The 14140-nt window shown below is 41.2% G+C and overlaps 1 protein-coding gene across 1 annotated transcript in view; it reads left to right on the top strand.

Annotated features, from left to right (window-relative positions):
- Positions 1-14140, top strand: part of dock3 (dedicator of cytokinesis 3) — a 55785-nt gene that overhangs the window by 6504 nt on the left and 35141 nt on the right. The window contains exons 2-5 of the mRNA XM_031844623.1: positions 5482-5565; positions 7144-7184; positions 9163-9218; positions 13063-13159. Coding sequence (XP_031700483.1) covers positions 5482-5565; positions 7144-7184; positions 9163-9218; positions 13063-13159 — 278 coding nt within the window. The remainder of the gene's footprint in view (positions 1-5481; positions 5566-7143; positions 7185-9162; positions 9219-13062; positions 13160-14140) is intronic.

Here is a 14140-nt window from a genome sequence, read left to right as displayed (position 1 = left end):
CCCCCCCCCCCCATCTTCTTTGCTTATTTTGCCTGTAAATTGCCCTCTCACCAATATTGCCACGCATGGATGTGAAACTGCGATGTGTGTGTGTGTGTGTGTGTGTGTGTGTGTGTGTCAGCAGACCGCCAGGCCTTTTCATTTTTTTATTCCCATGTTGCCTTAATGGGCTCCGTCTAAAACGGGGGAAGCAGCTGGAGACCACCTCATGAAACGTTAATGCCTTTTCTTAGAATCGCTGCCTCTTCATTATTGTGTTGGTTTATGCAGAAAGTAATATTAGTTTGTAAATTACATGGAGAGTGGCAGCAAAGGTCGCCCAGCTCTGTCCACCCCGGAAGTGCAACTGATAATCATTTCAATCACCAATGAATCTATTATTACCCATGTTTGATAATTAGTCTTTAAAATGTCAAAAAGTACCAAAACGTAAATACTCACCTTGCAGTAAAAACGGAATATAAGTTGATTGTGATATGAATTGTTAATATTTTGAATTTAATTTATTAAATTGTCCAAATTATAACTATTATAATAAACCCTTAGTCCAGTGTTCTTGGGATGTTTCTTATTTACAAATGACTCACTGATGGATTTCTCTCATATTTGCAGCAATGTTACAAGAATCTCTCTGAACTTTTATTGGAGAGCGCTCCGACTTTAAGTCAGTATACCTGTTCACATGAGAGAGAGAAATGAATCGGCCATCTTTATCGTTTTGCCACAGGACGTGGCTCAGACGCAAACTGCTACTGTATGAGCATCAAAATAAAAAATACACATTAAAATAGTATGAATATTAACACAACATTTACACAACATTACGATTGTTGTATAATAATGATATCTAAATACAATATTACAATTACGTTTCAACAAACACACACGTGTTTTTGTTTGTGTGTGTCTAGATTATTCACTGCTCAGGTTGTGGCATGTTGATACAGACGTTATTAAACTCTATAAAATCTGGAATTACAGAGTTGAATTTGTCCAAAATAAATGTTCCTTATCTCATTGACCGTTTGACATTTTAGGAGGAAGCGCGTCTCTGTCTCGACCTCTCCTGTGGAACAGTGACCACATATTCTACCGTGATGTTTTTGTGTCTTTAGCAGCACATGAAGATAATCAAGCAGGCGGTAGGCCACCGTTATCTGAACTGGACAGCTCAGAGGATCAAATGTGTTCACGGCAGAACAAAAGATAGAGCTGATGTTCAAACTGAGGGTGGGATTAGAGAGATTAATGTAGCCCAAAAGCAGCGTTTCTTTGTGGGTTTTTAGCGATGATTTTTAGTGGAAAAGTTGCTCAGCTTCGTTTTGGTGAGCACTTCTTTGGACTCATCGTTGGCTCTGGATCACACGGTTCCTTAGTACCTGAACTGCACATCAGCACTATAAATACACCTATTGTTTTATTTGTAATAGTTGTGAACTTGGTCCTTTTAGAAGTGCTTTTATGATAAAGTCGTCGTCTCGCTGCTACCCGGACCCCCTGCAGCTGGTTAGCGTGCCTACATTTCCGTGACACTGATTTGGGATCAGGTTTAGTAAAAATGTCTCCTGTGCGTCGGTAGCAGGAATCCCTACGTTAGCAAGACTTCAGCGCAGTAATGTGTCAGAGTAAGTGAGTGTGCATTCGAGTCGTGCCGAGCAACATGACTCAGTGGGCGAAGCCCGGAGACCGCTTGTGTGAATTTTTTTTTCAACTTCGCTGGATCTGGGACAGGACTACTCAAGCAGGACCTTCGTGGTTCTCATGCTCACATTCCATTACTGGAAAGGGGTTTAAGGATTCACTCGGTAAGCAGCTCAGCTACAGTTGTACCAGTCACGATTGAGACTGGAACAAAAAAGGACGGAAAGAAACCCCAAGGAAATTTCAGTGCTGCGGTTTTAGAGGAGCGCAGTGTCGTCTTTAATACGATGTTTCTCAGTACAAAGGAGCCAATAACAGATAATTCATAATCCATATGTAGTGTTTACTGTTGTACTGGCAGGTTTTTGATGACATCTCCCCTCACTCTGCAGAATATTTCTCCCCTGTGAGCCATTGTACAGTCAGGTGACTCTCACTGCCACTAGGTCATGCGTGTTTTAAGCTTCACTATATTACATATAGAGAAAACAAAAATCATCTTTCAAGACATGGCAGCATGTAGGTGATACTTGTCTCTTCTCTGCTTTTTTTTAACGCAGGATATAGCTTACATGTTGGATTTGGCCTGACTATAAAATGGCAGAGAAGGACAGGAAACAGCAAAGTGAAGGGTAGAGATGGGAAATAGGTCAACGGTCACCGTCAACAGAGTGTCTTTAAATACATCAGACTGGCTTTCTCTGGACATATGTCCTAATTCTATCAGTGCTTTTTGATGTGCAGGAAATACGGAAGACAGCAAAGACGAAGTAGACATTCTAGGCTTGAAGACATTCTAAACTTTGCTAACAAACCTTTCTTTCAACATATTAGGCGCCGTGTTTGTGGAGCTACAACTCTCTGTTTTAACACCTCGGAGGGCTCTGAATCGCCACATCTTCTCTCGCAATCATCACCGTTTGTCTTTATCTTTTGTTATTTTTTTACATCGCAGCACTGCAGGATTCAATCAACAAAGTTGAGTTGGAGGGTTTTAGTGTTCACTCGTGTTTTTCCTTTCCCCAACACACCGTGCGTGGCAGCACTGCTGGTGAAGAGCAAGCAAATTAGAACAGAGGAGGAGTGTTATTAATTCTCACTGATGCTGCTTCGATGATTTTAAAATGTATTTTACAATTATAGTTTATCTCTTGTCTCCTGAGTCTACTGCTTATTTCAAACCACAATGCTTGAAACGGTAATTTTCCTAATATGACTCTCAGTATTTGTCAGACTCGAGTGACATTGTGTAGACGTCATGGCTTGAATGTCATAACTTCTGCATATTTAAATCCAGGAATGTTGCTGCTTTGGTCCGACAGGAGCTGGTGGTGGTATAGTTATGAAGTGCTGTCTCACTTCACACCGACACAGAAAACTGGATTCCTAAGAGACTTTTGTCAGACTTTAAAAACGTTTGGTGGATATCCGAAGAATAATTTAGAACAGGAAATAGAGAATATTGTGTGCTTTGAGTTTATATCTTTTTCAGAGTAAATATGGACTCTGGTGCTATTCATTTGTTTACTTTATTAAATCTAAAGCATTTAAAGTAAACACACTTTTTTACTTTGTGATGAAACCTGTCTGGCTACAAGTTGTATTTCTGCTCTATACATATCTATACATATATGTATATATATATATATGTATATGTGTGTATATATATATATATATATATACATACATACATACATAGATATATCTAGATATACAGTACATATATCTAGATATATATATATCTAGATGTATCTAGATCTTGATATATATCTAGATCTAGATATATATCTAGATGTATCTAGATGTATATCTAGATCTAGATGTATATCTAGATCTAGATGTATATCTAGATATATATCTAGATGTATCTAGATGTATATCTAGATCTAGATATATATCTAGATGTATCTAGATGTATATCTAGATCTAGATATATATGTATCTAGATGTATCTAGATCTAGATATATATGTATCTAGATCTAGATATATATATATCTAGATCTATGTATATCTAGATATATCTAGAGCTATCTAGATATATAGATAGATATGGAGATATAGATAGATATGGAGATATATATATATATGGATATAGATATATATCTATATCTATATATAGATATAGATATAGATATATAGATATAGATAGATATTTGTCATACATGGAACAATGGAAGTGTGGTGAGGTGAGAGGAAAGCGGAGGACAGCAGGAGCCTCCTCCTGTGCTGAAGCCCCATAATTCCTCCCAGTGAGTTACTGGTTACACAACAGCGGCCATGAGATGCCATGTGGACTCTGTGGACTCTGAATGTAACTAAATAGAGAGACAGTCTGGACTGATATACCGTTGCTAAGTAGAAGTGTTTGCGTTTGCCAACATTTTCCACTGCCTGTCCCGTCAGTCCTTCCAACATCCTACGTTCAACATGTTGAAGAACTAGAAAGATGAATGTTGGTGTGTGTGTGTGTGTGTGTGTGTGTGTGTGTGTGTGTGTGTGTGTGTGTGTGTGTGTGTGTGAATATGCAAATACCGAAAGCTTTTAGGCACAATGAAAGAGTGTTTACACGGCTCGGAGGTTTTTTTGTGCGGGTGGACTATGAAAATATAAGCCTGCTCGATGCGCCCATCTCTCTCTCTCTCTCTCTCTCTCTCTCTCTCTCTCTCTCTCTCTCTCTCTCTCTCTCTCGCTCTCTCTCTCTCTCTCTAGAAAACATGACAAGCTCATCTTGTTCTGATGTGGCCTCCGCTGAAGAGTGTTTCAAACGGTGTGAGTGCAGGTATTTTGCAATTCAAATGAAATAGAGGCCATTAAAGAATAGCACTCTCAAATAGGAAATACTTAGCCCTGGCTGGAAAAAGGTGCCCGAGGCAGACGGGGAAAAAAAAAAGGTGACAAGGAGGCTCTTTAAAGTCGATCCATCTCTCCGACTCTAATACATGCCCAATATACGCTTGACTTGAACTCCAGTGCCATGCAGCATCCAATAAGCTTTGCCATTTAAGAAATAAAAGCCCAGATCCCCGCAGCAGCTACAGTGAAGAAAAGCCCTCCAGTCTGTAGATCATCTGTTGCCACAGTTACCCGAGCACTCGTTACCCTCAAACAGGCAACTGGAGCCGAATCCCAAGCCCCTCCTCCTCTTCCTCCTCTTCCTCCTCCCCCTCGCTGGGTCCCCTGGCTAGTTCATTAGCATAATGATTCACACCAAACTCTCCTTGAAGGGCCACCATTTGTAGGTTTAAAAAAAAGAAAATCGGCAGTAGAGCGCTGTCGTCGTTAAACAAGTTTGTCTTCACTGAGTGTTACATCGATGCACAGAGGCAACGCTATTGCGAAGGCCTTGTCCTGTGGCGTCCATCCCTAAAGGAATAATCATGTTCTTAATCAGAGTCACATGATCTTTTTTTATGTGCAAAAGCAGGTGGCATGGAAGATTTATGCTAATACCGACTTATGATAAAGCAGCGTTTACTACTTAGCAGTTTGTGTGGGCTCTATTTTGGGAGACAGTTAACAATTAACTTCACACTGCAGAAGAAACAAAATCAGGCCGCTTAAAGAATTAATTGCCAATTAAAATGACTACCCACTTCATGGTGGGAGCTTGTTTACAGTTTGCTAAGCAGTGGTTCCTGTGTGACTCTGTGTTCAGATGCATTGAACAGCTTATTAAAAGCCACAACCCCAAAAACACAAGTTGTGTGGAGACACGACAGTGTAAGGGAGGCACGCTGCTTCATCAGAGGTCTCACAGATTAAACCGAGCATGGACTACTATTAGGTCAAATATTTGGTCTCATGATTGTTTTCTCTTTCTTTTTCTTTTTCTGGCACAGTGATCTGCAACTTCCGGTCGTCAATATGCCAGGCCCTGGTTCTGGAGATCGGGGAAACTGTTCAGATTCTGGAGAAGAGTGAAGGTAAAAGCAATAAGATCTCCTATAAGAATGCATACTTGTGATAAACTGAGGCACGGCTATTGTGTATCAGGTACGTAACTGTTGTCACTCAGGGCCTCAACGTCCGCCTACGTATTTTATCTGGGGGTAATCTACATTCAGGTAAAAAAGTCATTCTAGTATTTACATTTGGCTACTTTTAGGCCAAATAAATGAATAAAGAATTCTGTATTTGTCCAACCAGAACTTGTCCACCACAACTTTATTCCTAGCAACACGGAGAGGGCTTTGAAACCGCATTTTAACATTTGTGTTGGAAAATAAAACTTAAAAGTCTGAATGGGAGTTGGAGTGTCTTCATCTTCTCTACTGTGAGTTTTCTCCTGTGAAACGGAAACATTTGAGTCCCGTACAATAGTGCTTCCTAACACCAGATGAGTCAGTATTTCTGCACTTCTGGTTCCCTCGTCTCTAAGTCGATGGGTTTTTTGGTTAGAGGCCTGAAATAAGGTCTGTGGTTAACACAAGCTTAAGAGATTTTCTTCTATAAAATGTGTCAGTAAATAACCCTTTTATTTTAGATTGTGAAGCTTTACGTGTCTAAATGAGACAAAAAAACGTGATCACACCGACTAGTCCGCCTTCACCGCCTCGTGTTTATACTCGCGCTCATGTGAATTGTAGTTTATTTATAACCTAAAAATAGTTGTCAAGAACTATATGATGGTATTAATAATAGGTAAAATAGAGGCAATACTCTGAAACACATTACATTTAAATACAAGATTAAATACAAAAGTAAAAATACAGATAACAAATAAAACAATTAAAGTGTATAAGAAGTGATACTAACACCAGTACTATTGCACATGATGTGCTTACTATTGTTCTAAGAGTACGAGGAAATTCAGGGTGAACCAAAACAAACTGTAAATTTGATGAACACCAGTTCTGACACGCTGAGCTCAGTTTATGTAACGTTTGTTATGATGTAATCTCATTACTTTTCCCAGTCCCTCCAGTGGTATCTAGAAAGCCACTGGCGTTATCTTTTTATCCATCATACTGGTGATGTAGCCGAGCTAACTGCTAGGTTAGCTTACAGAACCCCGGCTAACGGGAGTGCTGCCACTATCTGTGTGTTAGTTTGTGGCCAATAAATGAACGCTAACTGACTAAGAAGTATCCACAGCATCCTTTTAAAACGGCATGTTTTGCTTTTGTTTGTCAAAAAGACTGGTAGTCACGTTTAAATCATTTAGTTTCAGCTGTTGTTTTGTGGATATCTTAGCACCGCTAAGCTAGGCTAGGCTAGTCCAAGCTAGCACTGTCAACATGAGTGAAATATGTATATTTTAAAACCAGGTTAGCTATTATGTTAGCTATTAAAGGAAAGGTTTTAACAGCAGAGAACGACATTCACACTGACATTTAAAGTAACTGTTACAATTGGATTTAATGTGGTAAAGAAACCTAGGCTGGTGCACTTCACCAGCCTCTTATACCGTGATAAGTACAACATTGTGTAATGGCACATGTTGTGTACCTTAATACTTGTCATTGTGAGGTTTTCTGATGTGCACTTTGCTCTTCCTTTAGGTTGGTACAGAGGCTTCTCCACCAAGAAGCCTTCTATCAAGGTAATTATAACACATTGTGGTTTGACATTGTGGAGTCCTGCAGACTGTCGACACATTATTTACAATTTGGATTGTAAATAAAACCTCTATTGTATTTAATAATGCTACAGACTGTTAACAAAACTTGTTGGGCAACCCAGAATTTAATGAAAGTGTTTTATTAAACACATGAAGAGTCACCAAAACATCTGTAAAAGTGGTTGCCTTGGTAGGAAGGTTTGATCAGAGACGAGACATATTTGTGAATGATAATGTGAAGTGAGAGATGTGCATCCCAGAAATAACTCCGTCAAGACAACAAAGAGCTTAATGACTGATTAACTTATTGAATAGAGCTTTGATTTGACAAAAATAGAAATCTCCTGACCTGTATTTCCAGATGTGCTTTAAAAAAAAATACCAAGTTTTGACTCCACAGCAAAATGCACAAAATGTGTTGTGTTAATGTGCCATCTTCAAGATGTTACTCACAAATGGTGGATTAAAAACATCTCCACAGCAAATATAATAAAATTATCAAATTAAAAAGTATGTGCATTGCATTACATGCACACCTTGGTGTGAGGCACATGCCAGCTCTATTATTTCATTTAATATGCAGAGCATCATGGACCCACCACTCTATGTGCAGAAATCTTTGGAAAATCCAGATTTTGTTTTCCTTTCAGCCAGCAGATGGTGCAGTTAGAGATCTGAAATCCAGTCTTTTTTTCTTTTTTTTTTACCAAAAATGCTTTTTAAAAAGAAAGAAGATACAATAAAATTACAATTTAGTTCTAATCCGTAACATCAAAGAAATTGCATTCTTCAGTGACTTCTGCAGGCGAGATGCAGCACACACTCGTACATCTTTGATCCAGGCAGAAAGAAAGTTAAGGTGGAGGGAAGGATGGAGACATTGAATCCAAACCTCTCACTTAACAGTCTGTGCATGCAGTATCATTTTGATAAATCTGGCTCAGTAAGAGGAGAGACTATAGGTGCAGAACTCCGAATTATACAACATCATCACCACTGACAGAGATCAATACTCTGCACTGCAGTAAGTGGTTATTATATACGACTGAGAAATCTGCTTCCCATGGGATTGATTGTTCAGTAATGACTGTTTATGAGAGACTCCATTCCCGATAACCTGTAGCGGAGCTGGAGAGTCATTAAACCCTGTTGGAGACTTTGCATATCCATGTAGGCAAACAGTAGTAGCGTCAGAAACACGAATAGCAGGCATATTATTAGAAACATGAGAGCAGGTAATCTTTTGCTATTTCGTAGGTCGGCTCTGCTTTAAACTGAAATGTCAAAAAAAACCTGAAGTGTTATGTGATGCTGCTGTAACGTTTTCAAAGAAAGCACAAAAGCTTTCCAGTCCTGGTAAATGTAGGTGTTAGTGGCTACATGCTGTCCTCCTCTACTCTCGTCAGCTATTTACAGTTCTTACTAACACCCCTCCATTTTGTTATGTACTCTGCTGCCCACATTCAGTCGCCCCCGTACTCTCTCGGTGCTGAGAGGAATTAGTTGTGCTCAATGTGGCCAATTCTCCACATCTGGCAGATTAGAATAAGAAAGATGAACTGCCAGGGTGGCAGTTGGCACCACGTGGTCTCTGGTGGCCTTCCCCCTGCTAAGCCAAGCCACAACAGGACTCCTGCATGTTGCTCTGCCTCTCGTCTCTGTGGTCTGTGCAAACAGCATCTATTTTTTTTTTCCCTCCCTTGCATGGCAGAAAATGTCAGCACACAGCAAAGCCGACATTGTCAAAAACACGTATAAAGGAAGCGTGATCTTGCATTTTCTTCAGCACATAATGTGTCACCAGCAGAACTGTATAATCTCCACTGAAGACGGTCTAGTTTTTTTTCTACCTAATAACACAAACACAATCCTGTACATTTTGGTTCCATGTAGCGGGAGAGTAAAGAACGTGATCCTGTCACACTCTGTAACGTCTCTGCTCCTTCCTCTCTGTCCACAGGGTATTTTCCCAGTCAGCTATGTCCACTTGAAGAAATCCACAGTGACCAACAGAGGGTAAGTTCTATGATGAAGTGTTCTTATTTGAGCTTGCGCAGCATCGTAATTGACCCTTGGCTAAGCCCCGCCCCCCGCTGCTCCTCCGTCAAGCTGTCAGAGCCTCGTTACCATGGAGTCCACACTGTCACTAACTGCACTCCCTGAAGAAATATGATCTAATATTTGGAGAAACGAAAAAAGTGATTTCAGAGAGAAGCAGACAGAAGGCTCTACGATGTCTGTTTGAAGGATGAATCCAGGATGTTAAGCTGATTCATCAGTGAAAACATGTTTTAAAGATAAAGATAGAAGCTAAAGCTAAAAGTGAACCTCCACATCACCTGGACATCCAGACAGAAGACAATGAAATTCAAGAACAACACTGTTCCTGTAAAGTTGGCTCGGTCTTACAGTCATTAAAATGCATTCAGTAGACCTTCAGTAGCTACCGTAGCATTGAAGTGCTAACGACAGTTAATGATGTGCTAACGTACCCTGCTAATGTTAGCTCCACAGGTTTTTATGTGGCATTTTAGTGATGTACTGTATATCTCCTTCCAACCTCTCCGGGTAACGAGTATACACAACGTTTAAACACGATGAGCTCCAAATCCACTAAACCCGCCTGAACATGAAGACAATCTGAAATTATTTAATGAGCGTCTATGAAGCAGAGCCGCAAAGTTGTGAGAGCCAAGTTATCGCTATCCGATTGGCCAGTCTGCTTTTGAGGGGGGAACTTAGTAAAGGGTCAATTAGGGATGCACTTGTCTAACTTTTTATGATTTATTTTCTACTTTTTATCTATCTACCCTACCCCCATATATCCAACATACGATGAAAAAACAAAAAGGTTTGCCAGACTAGCAAATAATTGTCCATGCATGCCCAGATATGCTGAATAGAACTGAGAAAATGCTTGCTGCACACGTAACATTAGGCATTAGAGTGTCAGGATCCCACAGCTCCCCCGGTCTTCCTGCTGATTCCTCATGTCTTATTGCCCGTAAACTTAGTTCTGCGTTCTTTACCCTGTTTACCAACAGGGTAAAGAACCCAGCAGCTTTTTCGCCATTTGACACAGCAGCTTTTTCGCCATTTGTCTGTTTGCATGCGGACGAAAGTGATAAGGAGGCACCTTCACACAAAACAAAGTCAATGGACAGCGATGAATTGTTTTCCCCACCGGTGTGGGCGGGACTTCAATGCGCTCCGTCCCTATGTGATAGATTTCGCACATGTCGCACCTACAACCAGTCTCCGTCACACTAAAATTAGAGTGAAGGAGCACCTCGCAAATATGCAGGGAACGTTCCATTATCTGAATTTATTATTAAGTAAACACAGCAAGCAAGCAAGTTGAATTTATTGCAGACGCAACAACACCAGCAGTGGTTTCTCTTTACAGATTCATGGCTGGTGTTATTGAGACATATTGGAGGATGATATGAGCAATGATGATGAAACCATTTTGTTTATTTCATACTGGTCAGGAGCTCCGCTTCACTCATCATACTGTACATGGAGTCTGATACAGATTCATCAAATGTCAGAGCATGACGATCTGTGACGATCCAATCTTCAAGACAATTACCGGCTGCTGACATGCACACACACACACACTCTCTACAGTTCTCGTCACAATAGCCGTCCACGGCTGTAGAGGCCAGAATAAAGGCGAGAACAAAAACCGGCAGCAGAGCTCTTTATCAGCCTGAGCTCGTGGATGTTAACTCTGCACACTGGGAGCTGTGGCTCAGTGTGGATTGGGAGTTTTGCTGTTATGTCACCACCCTCCAGTTGAGCTACCACATCATAGCAGGAGGACTCTCGATTGCACTCAAACAATTAAAAGTGCAGACTTGGAAATTGACATTATTATACTTCCGCGCTCCGGGAGTTGCACTTTGGAAAATGTGCTTTGCTGTCTCGTGGAGTTAATGAGGTGACACACCTACTGCATATCTGTGGTTCTCCCAAAGCATCACCCTGACTCATTGTGTAATGGATGGAGATGCTTCCATTGTCGCAAAAACAAGGATACAGTATTAATTCTTTGCAGCACAGGAGAGCAAAAGCTCTCACAAGAGATCTAACCTTTGGTTTAATGTTCCCCTATGAGTGTGGTCACAAAGTGACAGGAAGGATGTGTGTGGTGTTTTCTCTCCATTCCTAACTGCAGCCAGAGAAAATCTCATTACTCTACATGCTATTATTTTATTATTTGTTATTTCATAGCTCTTACTGCTTTAAAACGTTGTCTTAAAGCAGCGGCATTCATCCGTGTGGTTTTGTATTTCTGTATTTTGAATAATTTACATATTACTCATTTAAATAAAGTGATAACATTACTTATTACTTAACAGCAAAAGTAACCAGTGACATTACTTATTACTATACTTTCATTAATCAGCTCAACGCTAATCCTGAAGGCGGCTAACCGCCTCCCCGCACCAAACTAGCACGTAGCTAACTGCTGACATCACTGTATTCTGTGAGCAGTGTGGTGTTCAAAGGGGCTCCCCTATTGTGTTACTTTGTACAAGCGGTTATAGCTTTTACGTTATTCAGTATTTAAAGGAATAATATGCAGGAATATATATAAAAAACAATGTATAGACTCATCAGTTATGTTGCATTAGAAGTGTGAGTTGTTGTGTGTATCCACAGAGACCCTGCCCTCTGTACTTTCTCTTTACTTCTTCTCAATTTCCTGTGTTCGGGACATTTTTTGGTGTCATCAAAGACTCTTTGGGCCTCGCATGGAGGTGTATAACAGCGTGCAGGGTGTGCTGCCCGTTCAGATCGTCCAATACCGCCGCTTCGTTACACCCTTGACGTCTGATACTGAGGCACAAGCATCACGTCCGTGTGCACAAGGCCCGCTTCAGCTCTGTCAGATACAAAGTGGCCGTATTTGTTCCTCGTTCTGAGTGCAGCTCTCGGTGTGTCAGTTTGACCGTAAGCAGCATCGAGACACACACACACACACACACACACACACACACACACACTGCCGACAGGATAAAGTCTGCCCCGCGGCTGCATTCGTTCAACATCCGTTAACGCGGTACCTTCCTGCAGGGTTGTGCTGAGGTGTGGATGTGTTTATTTGTGCTTTGGAACGTAACGTAATAATCAGAAACAAAATGACGTGTTATTTCTCTGATTCACTGCTTTGTCGTCACTTCCTCTCTGCATTCGCTCTCTTGCTCGCTCGACCAATGGCTGCTCTCTCTCTCTCTCTCTCTCTCTCTCTCTCTCACGCTCGCTGAGCTAAAAAGGCGACATAGTATGTCTATGAAACCGGTGAAAGAAAGGCAAAGTACCCGACAATAGTTCAATGCTGCATATTTTTTGTTACATTTCCAGGCACAGTAGGTTTCACAATTTCTGATGGCCTGAGTCAGAAATTAACTTCTTCCCACTAATGTGCTTCTGTTGACCTGTAGGCCTACCTGGAAGAATATGCTGCATCCAGTAATCATCACACAGTTGGCATTTCTATCACCTTCTTTAAAGACTAGAATAATACACAAAAGAGTCTATCAGGGATCAGCAGAAGTACCTGTCCACCGAACGGACAGAGACCAAACTGATATCAAACCGCAGTCAATGTGCCAGTAATACGACAAACAAGTCGACCCCCAAATTGCCGAAGTAATGGAGCATAACTGGGATTAGCAACTGTGATGTAATTACTGAATTTCTCATTTTAATCCTTCACACTACTCACTACTGTTACTTGCTGTTATGCGGTACAAGGTATTGCATTACTGTCCAACGCTGATATTTGTGCGTGTGTTCTTGTGTGTACTAACACTGATGTACCTGTTTGTTTGTTTGTTTGTTTTTGCTGCAGGCTATGCGAGACTGTGGTGCCCCTCGAGGACCCTATTATCACAGAGACCACCTCCACACTTCAGGAATGGGGGGTCTTGTGGAAGCAGCTCTACGTGGTCAGTAGCACTACATAACAATATCCATCTTACTCATCTTAGAACAAAACACCAAGCAATAAATGTGAGGCTGAATCTAACTTTACCAAGATCTCTACGGGAGGAAAAAAAACAAAAACAGCTTTTCGCAAAAATAAATTGAATCCAATGTTGTTTCATTTGCATGCTCCTAAGGGGGTTTTGGTGGAATAGGCTTTTCTAGTATGTTTCTCCTCCCTGCATCTAATTCAACACCTTCTAACCAGTAAGCATCGTGAATAGAGATACAGCCCAAAGATACAGTGACAGCTCCTTATGATACTTCCCCGTAGCATTCTGAGTGTCCCCCCCCTATATTTTCATATACTAGATCTATGCAGGAACAGAAGTGGTGGTTGCACACAGATAATGGCCTACAGACCTGTCGTATGCAATTTCATGCTGTGTCATTTAGTCCCTGATTGTTTTAAGCCATGCCTCTCATAGCTTCTGCGTCATCTTAAGATCCGGCTCAGCTCGCCACCTTCAGTCCGCCTTTACTCGCCGGGCAAAAGTGATTACTGGGATCCCAAAGCATCCTTAATCCCGCTACGTGTCGAGGGGGCAGGCAGAAGTGGTTGGTAGGGTTTTGAGTCGGGAGCCGAGTGGATCCGTTGCAGAGCTGGCAGCCAGTTTTTACATAACCTCTCACTGAGGACTGCTCATGCTCTGAGGAGCCCGAGGCATTGGTGTGGTGATGTAACTTCCTCTGAAGCTCGACTAATGTGAAGCGCTGATTTGACAGTGCTCGTTTTCGGTGCTCACCCCCTGTGTGATATGGGCCGTGTTGCCACAGTTGCCTCCATAATAATGGGATGTAGCATTGGCTGGATGTTGATACATTTCACCTTATTGTTGCCAATTACAATTCATGTTATTACTTCAGGGAGCAATGGCCTAAGCATAACTGTGTATCTGTTATAATGTAGGTAATTAGCCCTGCAGAATAGACACCCGAAAGGG

The sequence above is a fragment of the Anarrhichthys ocellatus genome, unplaced genomic scaffold, assembly GCF_004355925.1.
Source record: "Anarrhichthys ocellatus isolate YVR2014 unplaced genomic scaffold, GSC_Weel_1.0 scaffold5, whole genome shotgun sequence".
Lineage (NCBI taxonomy): Eukaryota > Metazoa > Chordata > Actinopteri > Perciformes > Anarhichadidae > Anarrhichthys > Anarrhichthys ocellatus.
The sequence above is the reverse complement of the archived record's forward strand: the minus strand, read 5'-3'. Positions and strand labels throughout refer to the sequence as shown.